This window comes from Stegostoma tigrinum, chromosome 7, assembly GCF_030684315.1.
Source record: "Stegostoma tigrinum isolate sSteTig4 chromosome 7, sSteTig4.hap1, whole genome shotgun sequence".
Taxonomy (NCBI): domain Eukaryota; kingdom Metazoa; phylum Chordata; class Chondrichthyes; order Orectolobiformes; family Stegostomatidae; genus Stegostoma; species Stegostoma tigrinum.
This window is the reverse complement of record NC_081360.1, coordinates 104,089,230-104,113,026: the sequence shown is the minus strand read 5'-3', so window position 1 is coordinate 104,113,026 and position 23,797 is coordinate 104,089,230. Positions and strand designations below refer to the sequence as shown.

The window sequence follows — 23,797 nt, the reverse complement described above, 5'->3', positions numbered from 1 at the left end:
AGCCCACTCACCATCTATCCTCGAAGAGACTTGTTCCCACAAAATTCCTCTTCAAATGGCAGGGCAACTGGCTAGAAGCTCCAATCCAATGGAGGTCACTTTCTGTGCTGGGTTGAAATTGAGGGCAGTCTGCCTGATTCTCACTTCCTATAATGTGGAGAGGAAACTTCGGCTTAAATCCTTCCAGTAGATCTAACCTTGTCCCGGAACATTTGATCCTGGTTTAATCGCCCGATGGTTCTTCTGATAAAACTTCCTCTCCGGCCCAAAGGATTTTATCTCACGGCGAAGTTGTCTGTAATTCCTGAAGCTACCCAGGATGTTGCATCGAAGTGTATCAATCTTCCATGGGTCAGGAACAGAAATCGGTTTCAGTCACAATCAGAGTTCAGGATTACAACTCTGACTTTCTCACAACTGCACAAGTTCAACGCTGAGTAATAGTGGCTGTTTAAAATAGCCCTAAGTGGTCTGTTACGTAGAATCTAACCTCATAAAATAACATGACAGCTGCTGATGGAGAACTAATGAATTCATCACCCAAACACTCTGCCTTAAAGTCATTCAGCGTCGCTCCTCACTCCCACATCCTCTGCCTCCTGCTCTCCAAACCATCTCTGACTTGCTGCATCTTTATCCATTAGTGCCCAGTCATTTCAACAAGACTCAGTATCATTATTTTTGTGAAACTTTGCAGTGCCAAATGCCCTGACTGTCCTTTCAGTATACATAAATCATCCCAAATATAAACTACCATGTAAAATATTCCAATTATTCTCACTATTACTCAATTATTCTCATGATTTATATTCCTGGGGTTATAGGTCACAATTTTAAAGATCAACAATATATTCATCATCAAACATACAGCCCTGAAACTATTGAACAGATGCCAGTCTGTAACTCCCTCCCGGGTGGGTATCTGTTATTCTGTATATAAACCACCCCGAACCCCTCAATTAGATTCCAGTCTGTAACTCCCTCCCGGGGGGTATCTGTTATTCTGTATATAAACCACGCCGAACCCCTTCGATCAGATTCCAGTCTGCAACTCCCTCCCGGGGTATATGTTATTCTGCATATAAACCACCCCGAATCCCCTCAATTAGATTCCAGTCTGTAACTCCCTCTGGGGGGGGGGGGGGGGGGGGGTTATCTGTTATTCTATTTAAAATGCACCTTGAGCCAGTATAATACTGAAGGAGGGTACCAGACTCTAGTGCAAAACTGAGGACATCCTGCCTCATCAAGCAGCAGCCCCTAGTTACAGAGGGACAATTTCTAATGGGTGACATCCTCAAGCTGAAATGATTGATTCTTGACCTCAACAATCCTCCTTTGGGCCTGATATACCTTCAGCCACAAGATAGTATTTATCTCCACATCCATTCCTAATGGTGCAGACTGATTGATTCTCTCTCACATTTGGAACAACTCCAGTGCAGATTAATTCACATTCACATCCAAAATTATTCAAATTTGAGTACAAATTGACACCACTTCACATTCAGAACGACCTCACCCCAATGCTGCCACTTCCATTTTGACAGGATGTTAACAGGGTACCAATTGGCTGGATCGGATTCATTGTTCAGTTTTGGAGCAATGTGTAGAGTTTTATGTGGTGGACTGAAGGACATTCATCCGGGTGAGGCCGCAGTCGGCAGGAATGAAAACAGTTAAACCAATGAGGTCAGCAAGACCTCCTAGTATGGAATATCTCAGTGCCAGTAGGTAGACCGCCAACATGACAATGAGCAGAAAGGAGGAACTACAAATACCAGAATGCAATTTTGCTAACATCCAACTAGTCATCAACTATCATGCTTAGAGGCAGAATCAAGCAATCAGAACGTTAATAGAACGAATGTTAGTGCTTAGTTCAGCCTGTCGAAATTGATGGTCAGATATTTCTCTCAATGTTCACAAGATTAATCCTTTAGATTCTAAAACGTTTGAAGGTTTACCACAGTAATTTGCAAAAGAGAGCAAATGCTCAAAGTAAGTATTCAGGTCTGGAATGCACTATCAAGAATAACACTAAACAAAAACTGAAAGAACTACAGATGCTGTAAACCAGGGATAAAAACAAAGTTGCTGGAAAAACTCAGCAAGTCTGAACTGAGGAAGGGTCCATAAGACCATAAGACATAGGAGTGGAAGTAAGGCCATTCGTCCCATCAAGTCCACTCCGCCATTTATGGCTGATGGGCATTTCAACTCCACTTCCCTGCACTCTCACCGTAACCCTTGATTCCTTGTGAGATCAAGAATTTGTCAATCTCTGCCTTGAAGGCATCCAACATCCCGGCCTCCACGGCAATGAATTCCACAAGCCCACCACTCTCTGGCTGAAGAAATGTCGTCTCATTTCAGTTTTAAATTTACCCCCTCTAATTTTAAGGCTGTGCCCACGGGTCCTAGTCTCCCCACCTAACGGAAACAACTTCCCAGCGTCCACCCCTTCTAAACCGTACATTATCTTGTAAGTTTCTATTAGATCTCCCCTCAACCTTCTAAACTCTAATGAGTACAATCCCAGGATCCTTAGCCGTTCATCATACGTTAAACCTACCATTTCAGGGATCATCCATGTGAATCTCCGCTAGACACGCTCCAGGGCTGGTATGTCCTTCCCGAGGTGTGGGGCCCAAAATTGGACACAGTATTCTAAATGGGGCCTAACTAGAGCTTTATAAAGCCTCAGAAGCACAGCACTGCTTTTATATTCCAACCCTCTTGAGATAAACGACAACATTACATTCGCTTTCTTAATTACGGACTCTACCTGCAAGTTAACCTTTAGAGAATCCTGGACCAACACTCCCAGATCCCTTTGTACTTCTGCTCTGCGAATTTTCTCACCACTTAGAAAATAGTCCATGCCTGCATTCTTTTTCCAAAATGCAAAACCTCACATTTGCTCACATTGAATTTCATCAGCCATTTCCTGGACCACTCTCCTAAACTGTCTAAATCTTTCTGCAGCTTCCCCACCTCCTCAGTACTACCTGCCTGTCCACCTATCTTCATATCATCGGCAAACTTCGCCAGAATGCCCCCAGTCCCTTCATCCAGATCATTAATGTATAAGGTGAACAGCTGCGGCCCCAACACTGAAATCTGCGGGACATCACTCAGCACCGGTTGCCATTCTGAAAAAGAGCCTTTTATCCCAACTCTCTGCCTTCTCTCAGACAGCCAATCCTCAATCCAAGCCAGTAGCTCACCTTGAACACCATGGGCCCTCACCTTGCTCAGCAGCCTCCCGTGAGGCACCGTATCAAAGTCCTTTTGGAAGTCGAGATAGATAACATCTACTGGGTTTCCCTGGTCTAACATACTTGTTACCTCTTCAAAGAATTCTAACAGGTTTGTCAGGCACGACCTCCCCTTACTAAATCCATGCTGACTTGTTCTAATCTGACCCTGCACTTCCAGGAATTTAGAAACCTCATCCTTGACAATGGATCCTAGAATTTTACCAACTACGAGGTTAGGCGAATTGGCCTATAATTTTCCATCTTTTGCCTTGATTCTTTCTTAAACAAATGGGTTACAACAGCAATTTTCCAATCATCTGGGACTTGCCCTGACTCCAGTGACTTTTGAAAGATCATGACCAAAGCCTCTGCTATTTCCTCAGCCACCTTCCTCAGAAATCTAGGATGTAGCCCATCGGGGCCAGGAGATTTATCAATTTTTAGACCTTTTAGCTTTTCTAGCACTTTCTTTTTTGTAATGCCTACCATACTCAACTCTTCCCCCTAGCTCTCCCTAATTGTTGGCATACTACTCATGTCTTCCACTGTGAAGACTGACGCAAAGTACTTATTAAGTTCTTCAGCTATTTCCTTATCTCCCATCACTAGCCTTCCAGCATCAATTTGGAGCAGCCCAATGTCTACTTTTGCCTCTCGTTTGTTTCTTATGTATTGAAAGGAGCTTTTACTCTCATTTCTAATATTACTAGCTAGCCTACCTTCATATTTGATCCTCTCCTTCCTTATTTCTCTCTTTGTTATCCTCTGTTTGTTTTCGTAGTCTTCCCAATCTTCTGATTTCCCAGTGCTCTTGGCCACTTTATAGGCTGCCTCTTTTTTTTTGATATATTTCCTGACTTCCTTTGTCAGCCATGGCTGTCTAATCCCACCCTGGATAATCTTTCTTTTCTTTGGAATGAACCTCTGTTCTGTGTCCTCAATTACACCCAGAAACTCCTGCCATTGTTGCTCTACTGTCTTCCCGCTAGGCTCTGCTTCCAGTCAATTTTCATCAATTCCTCTCTCACGCCCCTGTAATTATCTTTATTTAACTGTAACACCATTGCATCCGATTTTGCTTTCTCTCTTTCAAACTGCAGACTGAACTCTACCATATTATGATCGCTGCCTCCTAAGTGTTCCCTTGCTTTAAGGTCTTTTATAAAGTCAGGCTCATTACATAGCACTAAGTCCAGAATAGCCTGCTCCCTTGTGGGCTCCATCACAAGCTGTTCCAAAAAGCCATCCTGCAAACATTCCATGCATTCCTTTTCTTTGGAATAGCACTAAAGTCATCACTGTCACTCAAAGAGGCAGTGTGGACACAATGGGCCAAAAAGCTTCCTTCTGAATCCATGAGCCCAGGCCATGAGCCCGAGGCATGTGATAACTAGTCCAGGGACCTTACCACGACTTCACCCTGTCAGAACAAATAACAAAGCATACAGTAAGGAAATCTAAGCTCAGGCACAGCAAATAAGGGGGTCAGTCAATGCAGGACTGAGGGTGTCGTACTTAAATACATGCAGTACACAAAACAGGGTAAATTAGCTTGTAGAGATAACAAGGTGTGGAGCTGGATGAACACAGCAGACCAAGCAGCATCAGAAGAGCAGGAAAGCTGACGTTTTGGACCTCGACCCTTAGCGCAGATTGAAATTGGCAGGAACGATGTTGCGGCTATCACAGAGATATGGCTAAGAACTAACTATCCAAGGATACACGTCCTATTGAAAGTAGAGGCAGATGGGTCGTTTGTGCAGGGTTGCCTTGTTGGTAAATCGAAAGCAAGAAGTGGCTCAGAGTTGGTAGGTGGTTATGGAACTGCAAAATAAGAAATAGCCCTGGAGGGAGTTATGTACAGGCTTCCAAGCAGTCGTCAGGATATGGGGAAGAAAATAAATCAGGAGACACAAAAGGCATGTGAGAAAAACACTACTGCAGTAGTCATGGGGACTTCAATATGCAGGTGGACTGGGAAAATCAGGTTGATAGCGGATCTCGAGTAAAGGAATTTGTGGAATGTCTACAAGATGTTTTTTGGAGCAGCTTGTGGTAGAAGCCCACCAGGGAACAGGTAATTCTGGATTCAGTGATGGGTGATGCTTTTAATGCTTTAGATTTTATTGTCATGTGTACAGGATTACAGTGAAGAGGCACCACCAACAAAAACAGAAGCATGAATAAAGGAAACAGCCAAAAGAAAACATCCGGATCACTCTCCCACCTCTCACCACCAGAAAAATGAGCCATAAAGTCCATCCCTCAGTCTGTGAACACTCCAGTGTCCCAGGTTCCTGCGTGCCACTGGAACACCTTCACCGCCAGGTACGCAGGCCCAGACCTGTCCTGGAACTGTGTCACCACTGCTGGAAATTTGTCACCATTCTTTGGCGCTACCTTGCCTCCGCCAATATATTTCTGCCATGAGTCCATTTCTGGGCAGAGACTAGCCACTAATATCCACTATAAACCCAACAAATACCACAGCTACCTGGGCTTTACAGCCTCACACCCTGCTTTCTGTAAAGACTCTATCCAATTCTCTCAGTTCCTCAGTTTCCGTTGTATATGTTCAGATGAGGCCAACTTCCACAAGGGAGCTTCCGAAATGTCCACCTTATTCCTCAACTGAGGATTCCCCAGCAGGGCCTTCAACCAGGTCCAACCCATCTCCCACACTTCTGCCCTCAACCCTTCTCTTCCCTCCCGTAACAGCAATAGGGTTCCCCATATCCTTACCTACCATTCCACCAGCACCCACATCCAGAAGATCATTAGCCATCATTTCCACCACCTCCAGCGAGATGCCACCACCTGACACATATTTCCCTCCCATCCACTGTCCACCTTCCACAGGAACCATTCCCTCTGGGACACCCTGGTCTACACTTCCTTCACCCCAAACACACCCCCCCTTACAGTCCCCAAAATCAGCACCATGGCTCCTTTCTCTGCACCTGCTGAAGGTGCAACACCAGCCCATTTACTTCCTCCCTCCTCAATATCCAACGGCCCAACCATACCTTCCGGGTGAAGCAGCACTTCATCTGCACTTCCCAGAATCTAGTCTACTGCATTCGCTGCTCACAGTGTGGTCTCTTTTATATTTAGGGAAACGTACGTTCTGCCTCCAAAATAAGACCCTGAGCTTCCAAGATAACAAAGTGTGGAGCTGGATGAACACAGCAGGCCAAGCAGCATCTCAGGAGCACAAAAGCTGAAGGTTCGGGCCTAGACCCTTCATCAGAGAGGGGGTGGGGAGAGGGTTCTGAAATAAATAGGGAGAGAGGGGGAGGCGGACCGAAGATGGATAGAGGAGAAGATAGGTGGAGAGGAGAGTAGAGGTGGGAAGGGAATAGGTCAGTCTGGGGAGGACAGACAAGTCAAGGAGGCGGGATGAGGTTGGTAGGCGGTCCCCAAGCTTCCGCTTGGTTTCACCAATGTAGAAAAAGCCACACCGGGTACAGTCGATACAGTATACTACATTGGCAGATGTGCAGGTGAACCTCTGCTTGATGTGGAAAGTCATCTTGGGGCCTGGGATGGGGGTGAGGGGGAGGTGTGGGGGCAGGTGTAGCATTTCCCGTGGTTGCAGGGGAAGGTGCCGGGTGTGGTGGGGTTGGAGGGGAGTGTGGAGCGAACAAGGGAGTCACGGAGAGAGTGGTCTCTCTGGAAGGCAGACAAGGGTGGGGATGGAAAAATGCCTGGGGTGGTGGGGTCGGATTGTAGATGGCGGAAGTGTTGGAGGATGATGCGTTGTATCTGGAGGTTGGTGGGGTGGTGTGTGAGAACGAGGGGGATCCTCTGGGGGCGGTTATTGCAGTTGCCTGCCACTTTAACACACCGCCCTGTTCCCTGGCCAACATCACTGTCTCATGCTTGCTGCATCGTTCCAGTGAAGCTCAGCCCAAGCTGGAGGAACAACATCTCATTTTCCGCTTGGGGACCCTGCAGCCCCCCCGGACTCAATATCGAGTTCAATAATTCTAGGAGCTGAACACTCCCATGTCCCGGTCCCCACCCCACATACCAGGCCTTCTTATCACACAGTCTGCCACTACACACTACCTGTTGTTAGTCACTAACAGTCCCCATTAACAACTATTCACCCTCCCAGCTGGATCATTATCAATCTCTCTTTGGGCTCTATCCTACCCTATCATTTTCTCATTATCCCCTCTCCCCACCCTATGTTCTGCACATAAATTGACATTTTCCTGGCTACCATCAGTTTTGAGGGAGGGTCATTGGACCCAAAAGGTTAACTCTACCTTCTCTTCACAAATGCTGCGAGACCTGCTGAGATTTTCCGGGAAACTATTTTTGTTTCTGATTTACAGCATCCGCATTTCTTTCGGGTTTTTATGGACTATCTTCAAGTTGCACCGCAGATACTCACCAAAGATGCTCAGACAGCACCTTCCAAACCCACAACCATTTCTATCTAGAAGATTAAGGGCAACAGGTACATGGGAACACCACCCCCTGCAAGTTCCCCTCCGAGCCACTCACCATCCTGACCTGGAAATATATCACCGTTTCTTTGCTGTTGCTGGGTAACAATCCTGGAATTCCCTTGGGGGTGGATTGTGGGTAAACCTACAGTGCATAGAACGCAGTGGTTCAAGAAGACAGCTCATCACAACCCTTGTCAAGGGACAACTAGGGATGGGGCAATAAATGCTGGCAGCCAGCAATGCCCACATCCCATGAGAGACTAAAACAAATTCAAAATGGAGCGGAGTGTGTTGTTAACCGGTCTATTAAATCGTTTGGGAGTGTAATGTCTCCTCTACACTGATGCTCTGATGAGTTTGTCTCTTGAAATGCCATCACGGCTGCAAAGCAGAAGAAAGTGGCTGTGGAAATAGGATCTTGGGTCAGGATACCTGAAGAACTCACTTCAAGTGGTACCGCAGCTTCGTGGAGTTCCCTGTAGCAGACACAGAATTCAGACGGAGCCTTGGATTAACATTGTACTGAAACATAATAGACACTCAATGCTTTCCCTTCTCTCTGTGATTAAGAGAACATGCTGTAAAATCAAATGCCTCACTTTTACGTTACAAGAATTCATAAATATATATATAAAATTCTAGATATTATCTGTACAACTGACGCAGAAAATTCCTGAGACATTATTTTAACAAGCTGCCCCTTCGACTGTTATCCTCTGGAGTTGAATTTGTCCAAACTAAACAAGATTCAATCAGTGTGGATGGTGACAAAGTTTAGCATGTGCATACCAAATGTGGTAGTGCCTGAGAAGCTGACAACCAGTGATCCCGAGTGCTAACAGGGAGCTGCTTTCTGAAAATCTGGGGCATTAACCTGTAGCTTGCAAAAAATCTGCATACTGTCCCAGCCATCACTGATCAGATCCACAAATACCAGGCAACTCAGCCCTGTCTATTTCTGCTATTTACTCACTGCTATGTTCCGCTTCAACTTTGCTTTCTGGAGATTTGAATAGGGCCGCATCCAAGTGTTCACAAGAACAGAAGAAACAGGAGCCGAATCAGGCTTGCACCACTGTTGCATAAAATTGTGCACATTTTGGGGTTTAACTCTCTTTCCTTACCCATTCTCCATCTGCTTCAATACCCTGAGAGATCAACAATCTGCTGACCACAGCCTTAATGTGTTCAACAACAGAGCTTTTAGAAATGTCTGGGACAGAGAATTTCTACATATTTCTGAGTGAAGAAATTTTTCCATATCACAGTCCTAATTGATCTGCTCTTTATCCTGAAACTAACTCTCCATTCAGCAAGAACCAACTCTATTGTCTTCCTATGTAATGCCCAGAGACAATAAGGATATTAAAAATTGTTAAAAACTGTGCTTTCCTTTTGTTTTAAAAATTGATTTTGCGAGACATTTAAAACAGCTGCCAGCATCCACATCACTTACAAATTTCACAAAAGTGCTGGAAGCTTCCATCAGTGGATTGCAGGAGCCCACAGTTAGACAGATTAACCTGTTTTGATTCACTCATGTGACATAAACATCGAAGGCTGGATCCAGCATTTATTGCCCCTTGAACATGTGGTGGTAAGCTGTCTTCTTGAAATCACTGCAGTCCATCTGCTGTGCATTGACACACAATGCCACTATGGAGGGAATTCCAATGTCTCACGTCAGTGGTAGGCAAATTATTGGATAGGACTCTGAGAAACAGGGTTTATATTCACTTGGAAAGGCACGGTTTGATTTATGATAGTCAGCATGGATTTGTGAGGGGTAGATCACGCCTCACAAACCTTACTGAATTCTTTGAAGAGGTAACTAAACAGATGGATGAAGGTGGAGCAGTGGATGTGGTATAAATGGGTTTAAGTAATAATGGGAACTGCAGATGCTGGAGAATCCAAGATAATAAAATGTGAGGCTGGATGAACACAGCAGGCCCAGCAGCATCTCAGGAGCACAAAAGCTGACGTTTCGGGCCTAGACCCTTCATCAGAGAGGGGGATGGGGTGAGGGTTCTGGAATAAATAGGGAGAGAGGGGGAGGCGGACCGAAGATGGAGAGAAAAGAAGATAGGTGGAGAGGTTGCAGTGGGAGAGAGATTCCCTGAGGTTGGTCCAGAGGGAAGCCTCTTCCAGGGATGCCTAACCTGAAGAAGTTACCCTCCTCCCTCCGGACCAACCTCAGGGAATCTCTCGCCCATTGCAACTCTCTTGTCCACCTATCTTCTTTTCTCTCCATCTTCGGTCCGCCTCCCCCTCTCTCCCTATTTATTCCAGAGCCCTCACCCCATTCCTCTCTCTGATGAAGGGTCTAGGCCCGAAACGTCAGCTTTTGTGCTCCTGAGATGCTGCTGGGCCTGCTGTGTTCATCCAGCCTCACATTTTATTATCATGGGTTTAAGTAAGGTGTTTGATAAGGTTCCCCATGGTAGGCTCATGCAGAAGGTAAGGAGGCATGGGATAGGGGAAGTGTGGCTGATTAGATTCAGAATTGGCTGACCTTTAGAAGACAAAGGGTGGTAGTGGATGGAAAATATTCAACATGGTGCTCAGTTACAAGTGGTGTACCACAAGGATCTGTTCTGGGTCCTCTTCTATTTGTGATTTTTGTAGATGATTTGGATGAAGGAGTGGAAGGGTGGATTAACAAATTCGCGGACAATACAAAGGTGGGTCACGTTGTGGATAGTGTGGAGGGCTGTTCTAGGTTACAAAGGGACATTGATAGGATGCAGAGCTGGGCTGAGAAGTGGCAGATGGAGTTTTACCCTGAAAAGTGTGAGGTGATTCATTTTGCAAGGACAAACTTGAAAGCAGAATACAGGGTTTGCAGAAAGATTCTTGGCTGTGTGGAGGAGCAGAGGGATCTTGGGGTTCATGTTCACAGTTCCCTGAAAGCTGCCACCAAGGTGGACAGAGTTGTTAAGAAGGCGTATGGTGTGTTAGCTTTCATTAATAGAGGGATTGAGCTCAAGAGCCGTGAAGTTATTCTCCAGCTGTACAAAAGCCTGGTTCGGCCACATCTGGAGTATTGTGTCCTGCTCTGGTCACCTCATTACAGGAAAGATATGGAAGTGTTAGAAAAGGTGCAGAGGAGATTTACCAGGGTGTTGCCTGGAATGGAGGGAAGGTCTTATGAGGAAAGTTTGAGAGAGCTAGGGCTTTTCTCTTTAGAACAATGAAGGATGAGAGGTGACTTGATCGAGGTGTACAAAATGATCAGAGGTATAGATAGAGTGGACAGCCAGAGGCTTTTTCCTAGGGTGGAGGTAGCTTTTATGAGGGGACATAGTTTTAATGTGAAAAGAGATACATATCGGGCAGATGTCAGAGGTAAGTTCTTTACCCAGAGAGTGGTCAGGGCGTGAAATGCATTGCCAGTGAGGGTAGTGGAGTCGACCTCATTAGGAGCATTTAAGCAGCTATTAGATAGGCATATGGAAGGTAGTATAAGGTAAGGATGGAGGTTAGATAGACCTTAGGTTTAGGGTAAAAGTTCGGCACAACATTGTGGGCCGAAGGGCCTGTACTGTGCTGTACTGTTCTATGCTCTGTGTTCTATGTTTTGATCCAATGATGCTGAAGGAACAGTGATATATTTTTAAATCAGGCTGGTGAGTGGCTTGGAGGGAAACCTACAGGAGGAAATGTTCCCATATACTTGCTGCCCTTGTCCTTCCAGATGAAAGTGGTTATGGGCTTGAAAAATGCTTTGATTTTTGATAGATTTCTGCAGAGCATCTTTTAAATGGTACACACTGCTGCGACTGAGCATCGGTGGTGGAGGGAGGGGATGCTCGTGAATGTGGTACCGATCAAGAGGCTGCTTTCACCTGGATGGTGCCGAAATTTTTGAATGTTGTTGCAGCTGTACCCATCCATGCAAGTGGGAAGTATTCCATTACATTCCTGGCTCATACCTTGTAGGTAATGGACAGGTTTTGGGTAGACGGGAGGCAAGTTACTCCCTGCAGGATTCCTAGCCTCCGACCTATTCTTGTTGCCAATGTGTTTATGTGGTAAGTCTAGTTGAGTTACTGGTCAATGGTAACTTCCAGGATATTGATAGTGGGGGATTCATTGATGGCAAAGCCATTGAACGTCACAGGGGATTGGTCATAGCCTGGCATTTATGTGGTGCAAACGTTACTTGCCACTTGTCAGCCCAAATCTGGAAACTGTCCAGACTTTGTTGCATTTGATCACAAAGAGTCACGAATGGTACTGAACCTTGTGCAATCATCAGTGAACATCCCCACTTCTGATCTTACGATGGAGGGAAGGTCATTGATGAAGCAGCTGAAGATGGTTGGGCTGAGGACACTATCCTGAGGAACTCCTGCAGAGATGTCCTGGAGCTGAAATGATTGACCTCCAACAGCCATGATCGTCTTCCTATGTGTCAGGTATGAGTCCAACCACCGGAGAGTTTGCCCCCCCATACCCATTGATTCCAGAGATAATGGGGGCTGCAGATGCTGGAGAATCCAAGATAACAAAGTGTGGAGCTGGATGAACACAGCAAGCCAAGCAGCATCTTAGATGCTTCTAACATGCTGCTTGGCCTGCTGTGTTCATCCAGCTCCACACTTTGTTATCACCCATTGATTCCAGTTTTGCTCGGGCACCTTGGTGCCACAATCAGTCAAATGCAGCATTGATGTCAAGGCCTGTGACTTTCACCTCACCTCTGGAATTCAGCTTTTCGTCTCTGCTTGAACCAAGGCTGTAATGAGATCAGGAGCTGAGTGGCCCTGGAGGAACCAGATGCTTTGATTTTTGATAGATTTCTGCTGCTCGATAGCACTGTTACTGACACCTTCCATCACTTTATTGATGCAGAGCTAGGCTGAGAGGTGGCAAATAGAGTTTAATGCGGACAAGTGTGAGGTGATGCACTTCGGTAGGAGTAACCAGAAGGCAAAGTTCAGGGCTAATGGTAAGATTCTTGACAGTGTAGATGAGCAGAGAGATCTCGGTGTCCATGTACACAGATCCTTGAAAGTTGCCACCCAGGTTGACAGGGCTGTTAAGAAGGCATACAGTGTTTTAGCTTTTATTAATAGAGGGATCAAGTTCGGGAACCAAGAGGTTATGGTGAAGCTGTACAAAACTCTGGTGCGGCCGCACTTGGAGTATTGTGTACAGTCTGGTCACTGCATTATAAGAAGGATGTGGAAGCTTTGGAAAGGGTGCAGAGGTGATTTACTGGGATGTTGCCTGGTATGGGGGGGAAGGTCTTACGAGGGAAGGCTGAGGGACTTAAGGCTGTTTTCATTAGAGAGAAGAAGGTTGAGAGGTGGCTTAATTGAAACATATAAAATAATCAGAGGGTTAGATAGGGTGGATAGGGAGATCCTTTTTCCTAGGATGGTGACGGCGAGCACGAGGGGGCATAGCTTTAAATTGAGGGGTGAAAGATATAGGGCAGATGTCAGAGGTAGTTTCTTTACTCAGAGTAGTAAGGGAATGGAACGCTTTGCCTGCAACGGTAGTAGATTCGCCAACTTTGGGTACATTTAAGTCGTCATTGGACAACCATATGGACGTACATGGAATAGTGTAGGGCTTGAGAAAGGTATGACAGGTCGGCACAACATCGAGGGCCGAAGGGCCTGTACTGTGCTGTAATGTTCTATGTTCTATGTTCGAGTATAGACTAATGGGCCAGCTGAGTATGTCCTGCTTTTTGTTTACAGGACAGTCCTGAGCAATTCTCTCACATTGTCAGACAATGTCAGGCATGATCTGTTGGTTGCCAATCACTTAGTTCTATCACTTGCTGTTCGTACAGCTTGGCATGCACGTAGTCCTGTTTGGTGGCTTCATCAGGGTGATACCTCATCTTGAGGTATGCCTGGTGCTGCTCCTGACATGCCCTCCTTCACTCTCCAATGAACCAGGATTGACCCCCTGGTTTGATGGTAATGGTTGAGTGGGGAACATGCCAGGCCATGAGATGACAGATTGTGCTGGAGTACAATTCTGCTGCTGTTGATGGCCTACAGTACATCATAGGTACGCAGTCTTGATATGCTAGATTTGTTCAAATTCTGCCCCCCATTTAGTATGGTGAGAATGCCACACATCATGGAGGGCATTCTTAATGTGAAGTTGGGATTTTGTTTACACAAGGACTGTGCAGTGGTCACTCTTACCTACACTGCCATGGACAGATGCATCTGTAGCAAGCAGTGTACTTTTCCTTCTTGTTGGCTCCCTCACCACCTGCCACAGATCCAGTCTCGCAGCTATATCCTTTAGGAGCCGACCAGCTCAATCAGTGGGCACTCTTGGTGGACACTGAAATCTCCCACCCAGAGTACACTTTGTGCCTTTGCCACCCTCGGTGCTTTGTGAACATGAGATGTCATGATTCATCAGCTGAGGGAAGACAGTACATGGTAATCAGCAGGAGGTTTCTTCGCCCACGTTTAACCTGAAGTCCTGAAACTTCATGGGATCCGGAGTCAACATTGAGGGCTCCCAGGGCAATTCCCTCCCAACTAGAGCCCACTGTCCCACCTTGTGGAATTCCTCACCTATTATTGTGTGGAAATACCAGAAAACATTGAAACTAAAGCAGCTTGCATTCTCAGTCTCCAAGCCTGTTGAAAACAAATGAGATATTGGAAAACTCTATGGAGTTCTCAGAGAGATGCTAAACCTCAAGACTGTTCAATCAATCCGACCAGGGAGTGGCAGCTCTCCAATGGCATGACCAGCTTAGAAGTGGTTACCTGTGATCCCACTGATGGAGCAGCCTCAAGTAATTAAAACACCTTTAGAACTTCGGAAAGCTTTAATCAGACATTCTGAATCTTTGAATCAGTCTTTGGACAGGACAGTGGTGTATTCTTTGTACCCTTGCTAAACATTTTTCCCATAGCCAACATTCCCTTCTTGATTAAAAAAAAATCTATCTCCAGCTTGAGCATTATTGATGACCGAGCCTCAATAGCCCTCTGCTATGACAACTTCTACAGATTCACTACCCTCTGAGGATTCTTCCTTGAAACGCAGACTGGGTTACTATTTTGTGAAACTCCTCTATTCTATCTGTACAAATAGCCTGAGATTCTGGAGTCTGCTGCTTCAACACACCACCAGGTTTCCATGCCAACATTTCATCTCAGGCCTCCTGCAGTGCTCCAGTGAAGCTCAGTGTAAGCTGGAGGAACAAAACCTCATCTTCTGCCTCAATACCTTACAGATACCAGGACTCAACATAGATTTAACAATTTCAGAGTGTGAAAACCTTTCTACATGTTCCTTACTTGCCCCACCCAAACCCTCAGGTCATATCCTGTCGGGGTTTCTGCCAGCACAGCCAACCCATATTCCAATCGTTCATACTTCCTGCTAGCACCGAATGAGCACTTACTTCTCACCTGGTTCACTATCAGCGATCCCTTTGTTTGATTCCCTTTCTTCGCTCTCTTTCTCTAGGCACTTTATTTGACATCTCCCTCCACCCCATGTTCATCATCACCATTTAACTTTCATATGTAATATGGGGTCACTGAACTCTAGATGCTAATGTTGTTTCTCTCTCCACAGATGCTGGCAGACCTGCTGAGGTTCACCAATAAAATCTGTTTTTGCTATATTACTTCTACAGCTTCCCCTTTATCTCTTCTGCTTGTTACCTCTTCAAGTCTAGTAAATTTGTCAGTATCGTTTCCCCTTCATGAGGCTATATTGACTTTTTTTTTCCTCCTTTATTCATTCACAGGATGAGGATGCCGCTGGCCAGGCAGCATTTATTGCCCATCCCTGATTGCCCAGAGGGCAGTTCAGAGTCAACCACATTGCTGTGGGTCTGGAGTCACACGTAGGCCAGACCAGGTAAGGATGGCAGTTTCCTTCCCTAATGAACCAGAAGGTTTTTTCCAACAATTGACAATGGATTCACAATCATCATTAGACTCTTAATTCCAGATATTTTATTGAATTCAAATTCCACTATCTGCTGTGGCAGGATTTGGACCCAGGTCCCCAGAACATTGTCTGGGTCCCTGGATTAACAATCCAGCGATAATACTACTAGGCCAATGTCTCTCCAGCTTGATTAAATTCTGCATTTCTACATGCTCCTGCTACTATATCCTTTATAATAATACTCTTCCAATGATAAACATTAAATCAATTAGCTCATAGTTACCTTTTTTCACATCTCCTTCCATTTTTGGTTTTCAGCCATCAATGCCATCAATACAATAAACAAACATGTTGAAATAGACCCCACTTACATACCACTATGGTATTAAGTAAACAGAAACAAGGCTGCCCACCGTGACAGACCGGGCCATATAAATTCAGAGCAGAACAGAACAACAGCGCTTCAACATAGCATCTACTGGTTCTCAGAGGCCACACAGTACTGATGATATCACTTTGGGGGACAAAACGTTTGCATGAAAACCAGCCAGCTTGGCGAACCAGCCAACAACTCCAACCTCAACCCGAGCTACAGATCTTCGTTAAAGCAGTAACACCTTCGTTCAGGATAGAAAGCAGGAAACTAAAGGCTAAATAGCTTAATATGCATCAGTAAATTGCTAGAATCTACATTGTAGAAGGTAATAGAGATATTACAAAGAGCAGATTCGACATGGCTTTGTGAAAGGGAAATCATGTTCAATTATTTTATTGAAAACTTGTTAGAAGTAACAAGGTGGACAAAGAGAACCAGTAGATGCTATGTTTTTCAGTGCTCAAGAATCATTTGATAAAATGTTGAGATTACATATCTATATTTATGAATTAATGGAAGAATTGGAGGATATTGAACTGTTCAGATACTTTCTGGATAAAATAATTTTAAGGTCAACAGCCAAGCAATGCTTTTAAAGAGATAACAGATGGAGTTTATTGCTGGGAAATACAAAGACATGAGGCACTGTACTGATGGTTGCCCGAGCAACCCTTTCAGGTCTTTTTCTGTTTCCAAAAGAAAAAAGGGAATCAGAACATAACCTTCAAAACTTGTAGTAAGGGGAAGTGTCTCATTTCTGAAATTCTTTCTCAGTCGAAGTATTTAGAAATGAGATGAAGTTTCTATATCTTAGTACCTCAACTGTCTTGTAAACCCTGAAAAAAGGTGAACTGCGACCACTTCCCAAAGACTTGGGAACAAGTGATATTTCTCTTTGAGCTGTAGCTTGCCTAGAAGATTTTCCATCAACCTACGGCTGTCAACAATTCAGTTTCATGAACAAGAAACTCCCAGTGGCCTGAGAGAATTTAACAAATTCTACTCTTTAGTTTCAGATCATTCACCACTTAATCTACTTTTCTATTCCTTTTTCCCCTTTGGAAATATCATCCCTGCAGAGTTGTACTGTCTATTACATTATGGAACTATGTTTGGAGTTAAAGGGAATATGGTTCTAATTCTAGATAGAATATTGCAATTTGCTTCTAGTGATGGATTTTTGTTTTATAATAAATTGATTATCTTTGAGTGTATTAAAGAATCCAACTGAAAGCATCTTATTGTGGATAGCAGTAACATAAGAGAAACTGTTGGGCATTTATACTAATGGTATGAATAAGGGTCATTCCCTTGTTATGGCTGTAATGGGAGCTAACACAACATATTAGCATGGACAAAGGATTGTTTCGCTAAAAAGAAATAAATGGTTCACAAGCTCTAACTAATGGAATACCACAGGGATCAGTGATGGGTCTTGACCATTTAGTACCTTTATCAATGATTTGAATTTAAGGACCAAATGTAACGTGGCTAAATTTGCAGACAATATAGGGCAGAAAGTTAGTTGACAACCAAGGGCCTTGGTGCAACCACATCTGGAATAGTGTGTCAATTCTGGCCTTATTTAAGGAAGGAGATAATTGTTTTAGAAACAGTTCAGGTAACGAAGGTTCAATTAACTTATTACTGGAATGAAAGGCTTATATTATAAAGGTTCAAGAAAAGCTTTGAAGAATGACAGGCAATCACATTTAAAGATGCAAGCTCCCAAGAGGATAGGCTCAAACTGGCAGGATATTCCTTCTCGTCGAGAAGACCAAAACTAACAGGCAGAGTTTAGGAATAAGTGGTCTTCCTTTTGAGACAGAGATTAGGATTAACTCCTTCTCTCAGAAAGCTGCGAGCCTTTGGAATTGGCTTCAGAGATTGGCGGAAGCTGGTTAATTGAATTTAAACAAGGACAAGTGAGACAGCTTTTTGACAAGACTAGGGAATCAAATTTTATGGGGGCAGGGCCCAGACAGGAAATTGGGACCATGGTCATAATCAGATCAGCCATGATCTAATAAAATGGTAAAGCAAACCTGAAGGGCCGAGTGGGCTGCTCATGCTCCGACACCTAGCATTTCATACTCACGTTATGTCACCATGACATAACTGAGGTTCTGAATTTTCATGATCTCATCAATGGCAACTATGCCTTCAACTGATGCAACACTGAACTTTAAGATTTCCACATTAAAACTCTCCAACATTCCACCACTAACCTGTCCTGACAAACTACCACTTTGCCAAGCGTTTTGTCACCCACTCTAACAGCTTGCTGTCAAATTTTGTTTGGTTATGCCCCTGTGAAACATCTTGGAGTGATTTAAGGCACTGGGTGAATGTGAACTGGTGCAGCTGGAACATGATCACTCATCCACCATTTTACCAACAAGGACCATCCAAAATCCCACATCCATTCTTCATGAAAACACTTCAACTGGGAGCTGCTTACTGGGAGAAACAATAAGGATTAAAGATTGCAGAATCACCTTCTCATATTCTACAGAGCAGCAAATCTCACTCCAAGATACCAAACACTTCACCAAGGAACCAAAAACCCGTACACCATAAGGGGAGGTTTTCATTGGCATTTTGAAATAGGTTCCAATTCATCCACTCCACTTAAAAAAATGTCCTTTTCAGGATATCCAATGGCAAATCATTACAGAATGGGAAACAGGGAAACTGAGTGACATGGTGAAGAGAGGCAGGAGTAGGGATCAATGACAAATGATCCATCCATTGCCCTTCTGCTGCTCTGGAGAAGGCTGAAGATATGACTGATCCTGTTCTCTGCCAAGTAACCCACAGCAAATAAACCACGGCTAAATATCGCGCTTGCAAAAACAAACAACCCAACATTGCAAGTCACAGTTATGTTCACATTATGAACGGTAGTTAAACACAGAGCGAAATAAAGATATACTCCCAAGAAAGGTACAGCACAGGGTCGGATATAGGAAGGTTTACTCTAATTTTTCAGCCTGAAAGTAAAGCTTCTTCTACATGTGGCACGGTGGCTCTGTGATTAGCCCTGCAGCCTCACAGCACCAGGGGCTCAGCTTCGATTCCAGCCTCGGGTAACTGTCTGTGTAGAGTTTGCACATTCTCCCTGTGTCTGCGTGGGTTTCCTCTGGGTTCTCCAGTTTCCTCCCACAGTCCAAAGACGTGCAGGGTAGGTGGATCGGCCATGCTAAATTGCCCGTAGTGTGCAGGGGTGTGTGGGTTATAGGGGGATGGGTCTGGGTGGAATGCTTCAAGGGGCAGTATGGACTTTTTGGGCCAAAGGGCCTGTTTCCACACTGTAGGGAATCTAAACATTCCTAGCACAGGTATAGCATGGAACTTGATATTGAATAGAACTCTCTCTACATTGTACCTATCAAATACTTCCCAGGACATAGGCAACACGGGGTCAGGTACAGAGTAAAGCTCCCTTTACACTGTCCCTGTCAAACATTTCCCAGGTACAGTATGGGGTTAGATATAGAGTAAAGCTGCTTTATGTTGAGTAGTACCAATATTTCCGCACAAGTGGTACAGGCCAAACGAGCCTCTTGCAGCAACTACTCTAGGACCGAGAGCGGTTTAGAAAAGATTCACGAAGATTGGAAATTCTTTCTCTGTTTCTGTTCCAAAACATGCCTCTTCTTGAAATTTAGAGCAGAAAATGCAAACATTTTATTTTTTGTTTTAAAAAGTCCAACAGAAAGAGTCCTTGTTGCGCAGCACAATTCAGGTAACACAAGGTGTTGAATCTGCTGCTGAGTCTGTCAGGTGTGGGCTGTGCGAACAGCACAGTTAAAAGAGATGAAATTGCTTCTACCGGTCGGGCCACTGTAGGTAAAACACTTTTGCAGTTCGATCTCCAGAAGCAGTGACAACCATGGATGCTTCCCTGTTGGGGAATAAATAAATCACTGCTGTATATCCAAAAGAAACTGGGAATATAAGATCATGAACTAAAAGCAAAAATGCTGAGGATACACTACAGACTCAAACAGCTTCTACAGAATAGAGATTATCTAATGTAATGTGGGAAGATAAAGCATTGACAAATGGGAATTTAAAATGCGGGAGTTTGAGAGGTTTGTCATGTGGTATATGATAAATACAAATCAGAATATTTTCCAAATCTTCAAGGATTGTGAGCATCAGAGAAACAAGCGATTTTGCACAGCCTGGATGAATCCCATTTAGAGTAACTGCATTCAGTTGAGGGTATTACACCCGACAGTGGGTGTCCAGAGTCTCCCCCAAGGCAATAATTATAAATCTGTCAATTTCTGCTTCAAACTTACTCCTACTCTCCACAGCTTTTTGGAAAGGTGAGTTCCAGATTTCCAATCTCCTTTGTTTAAGAAAAATACTTCCTGACATCAGCTTTGAAAGGTGTGACTCCAATTTTAAAGGTTCTAATCCTTTTCACATTCACCCGCTGACCAGAAGAAATCATTTCTCCCCGACAACCCTATCAACTCCTTTAGTTATCTTTAACGGCTCGATTAGACCAGCTTTTCTAGACACAAACAAATACAGGCCTAGTCTACGGAGCCTGGCCCTCATAATTTTATCCATGAATTCCACAAAAATCTGCAATAAAAAGCTAGCTTAATACCAATCAATACAATATACAATATCCTTGTTATTGTCACATGTGCCTCATACACTGAAAAACTTTTAAAATGTACTCATTGAGTATACTTAAGACAGAGATAACTAGGTTCTTGATTGTCAAAGGGATCAATGGTTATGGGGAGAAAGCAGGAGAATGGTGTTGAGGAACTTATCAGCCATGATTGAATGGCAGAGCAGAATCAGGCCTGCCTTCTTATGGTGACATCTTAAGTACAAATACCTAGGTACAAGTCTTGAGTACAGCAGAGGGATAAAAGTAGTTGCTTAATTAGGTAGTTGAAAGTAAGTTAAAAATAGGAATACATTAAGGGGTATATTAAGGGATTTACATCAGTGTTCTAAGGTCAGGGTTGTCCCCTCACACTAGCTCCTGTCTAGAACTCGCTGCCTGCATGTGCTGCTGTGGGGCTTCTTCTCAGGGTTCACAGCCCACTTGCTGCACAAGGGCTCACTGCTCACGGTATTCTGGGGCTCAAACTGCGTTCCTATAGTCCGCCAAGCACACGGCCACACTGCTCGCCCAGGCCAGCCGCGGCTCTCGGCCTGTGTTTATCCGGGTCTCGACCTCCTCTAACATTGTAGCACTCCCTCAATAACACCAATGCCAGCCTGAATTGACAGCTTGAATTCTGGACCTGGGCTCGAACCTGTAATATTTTGTCAGGATGATAAAGCTGGGTAGTTTTTATTTTAATTTTTTTCTTGGGGTATGGTAAAGGAGGTATTTATTTGTAAAAGATGGTTTGATTTGATAAGCATTTTAAAAATCACAAGATTCTGAACCGAGCAGAAATAAATTGTTCCTACTGTTCAAAAGAATTGAGAACTAGAACACACTGACTTGTTTTTTTATAAAATGCAGCATGGACATGACAGGCTAACTGCCCACCTTTAGTTTGTAACCACTTTCTAGTTTTAGACATTGTTTTTTCACAAGAATCTAAAGCTTCATGGTTACCTGATACCAGTTCAAACCAGATTTATAAAAAAAAGTGTTCAACTTCCCAACAGTACATGTTGAATTTTCAGACTCTGAATTTACTGGCTCAGTAACAGAATAAACAGCCAGCTTTGTGGACAAAGTTAATAAGATATCTGTACGTGCATATGTGCATGCGTATGTATGTGTGCACGTGTTTATAGACTCGTGCATGCATGGGTAGGGTAAAAATGCTTTGAATCCTGGGACGACCAAGATGAATCGTATTCAATTTTTCCCAGCTTTTAGTGACTAAGACAGAGACACTTACTTGTTCACCATAAAATCCAGGATTTCTGCAGCATGGCCGCAGCATTCACCCTCCATTCTTCCTGACCTGGCGTCCCAGATGCGCACAGCTCCATCAAGGCTCCCCGTGTATATGATGGCTGAGTGGTCCTCCCACAGCAGCTGCACAATACCAGCCTGAAAAATGGACAAACTGGTCAAACAGCACACTGACAAACCACCCAGACTGTCAACAACATTAACCAAGTTCTCCTGCATGTGTGCTTCCAGATATCAGGGCACGACCCCCTTCCTAATGGTCTAACTGATGGTGAGAGGGGCCAAGCAGTGGGGGGGGTGGGGGGGGGGGGGGGGGGGGTGGGGGGGGGGGGGGGGGTGCAGCAGAGTCGGGTAGAAGAGTGTTCAAAATGGAAAGGGTGATGGTTGGTGGGGTATGGAAGCAGAGAGGGTTAAGACAGGCTACAGAGAGAGCAAGATGGACAGCAACAAGAAACAGGCTAGAGCAATGAGCAAGACGGCTAGAGCAATGAGCAAGACGGCTGGTGACAAGTGACAGGGATGGAGATTTGATTCGAATTATCGTAGTCACAAGCCCAACAAAAAGCTTTGTTTTGTAAGAAGTACAGGCAGATCACAGAGTGCTTAACTACAGCAAGGCATGCAAGGTTATGGCTGCACAGGAGATGCACAAAACAAGATCAACATTAGATTTGAAATTAGACAGTTCAGACGTAAATCGGTCTAATAACAGGGAAGAAGCTGCTCTTGAACGTGTTGCTGCATGTGTTCAAGCTTCTGTAACTTCTGCCCAACGAGATGTTGGAAGAGAGTATTACCAGGGTGGGAGGGGTCTTTGATGGTGTTGGCGGCAGCCTTTCTGTGGCAGGGAGAAGTGTAAATGGAGTCCATGGACACCACCTTCTGTAGTTTCTTCTGGTGCTGGGCACAGCAGTTACCACACCCAGCCAATATGCACCCAGATAGAATACTTCTAAAGGTGCATCTGTAAAAATTGGGGAGGGTACTTGTGGGCTTGCTGAATTTCCTTAGCCTCCTGAGGAAGTAGGGTCGTTGTGCTTTTGTTGACCTTTGCATCTACATGGGAGGACCAGGTCAGATTGTTGGTTAACATCACTCCTAGGAAACTTGACACTGTCCACTGTCTCAACCTCAGCTCCATTGAAGTATACAGCAGCATGTCCTCCTCCTTTCTTCCAACAGTCAAAGATTAGTTCTTTTGTACTGTTGACATTGAGAGTTTGTTATCATTGCACCAAGACACCAAGCAGTCTATCTCCATCTGGTATTTGGAGTCATCATTGTTTAACATCGGGCCTACGACAGAGGTGTTGTCAACAAACTTGTAGATGGCATTCAGATGAAACGTGGTCACTGTTGTGAGTTTACAGGGAGTACAGTGGAGGGCTGAGAACACATCCTTGTGGGGGGCGGGGGGTCCAGCATTGAGTGTTATCATGGGGGGTTGCTGTTATCTATCTTTGTTGATTGCAGACTGTGGGTCAGAAAGCTGAGGATCTAGTTGCAGAGGGCAGAGCTGAGACCTAGGCCTTAGAGTTGAAAAATTAGTTTGGAGGAGATTATGGTATCGAAGGCAGAGCTGTAATCGATGAGCAGTTATCTGATGTAGGTGTCAGTGTTATCCAGATGTTCCAGGGATCAGGGCAGGGCTAGGTAAATGGCATCTGTTGTGGACCTGTTTCGCTGGTAGGCAAATTGTAGGGGATCGAGGCAGGGTGGGAGGCTGGGGTCGATATGGGTCATGAGCAGCCTCTCAAAGCACTTCATGATTATGGAAGTCATGTTGAGGCCCATTGCATGTGCTTTCCTAGGTACTGGGATGAATGTGGTTTTCTCGGCATGTAGGAGGGGGAGGGTGAAGCTGTTGGTGAATACCTCCGCCAGCTGG

General features: G+C 44.6%; 1 protein-coding gene across 5 annotated transcripts in view; it reads right to left on the bottom strand.

Annotated features, from left to right (window-relative positions):
- Positions 1 to 76: 76 nt before the first annotated feature.
- aamp (angio-associated, migratory cell protein) overlaps positions 77 to 23,797 on the bottom strand; it is a 52,565-nt gene continuing 28,844 nt past the window's right edge. For 3 of the 5 annotated variants that reach the window (XM_059647602.1, XM_059647598.1, XM_059647601.1), the window contains exons 10-11: positions 21,893 to 22,047; positions 1,169 to 8,199 (exon numbers count right to left, since the gene is read on the bottom strand). In XM_059647602.1, coding sequence (XP_059503585.1) covers positions 7,995 to 8,199; positions 21,893 to 22,047 — 360 coding nt within the window. In that variant the 3' untranslated portion in view covers positions 1,169 to 7,994. Of the gene's footprint in view, positions 343 to 1,168; positions 8,200 to 15,661; positions 19,903 to 21,892; positions 22,048 to 23,797 lie in introns of those variants that run through there. The other 2 variants (XM_059647599.1, XM_059647600.1) reach the window with 2 other exon arrangements.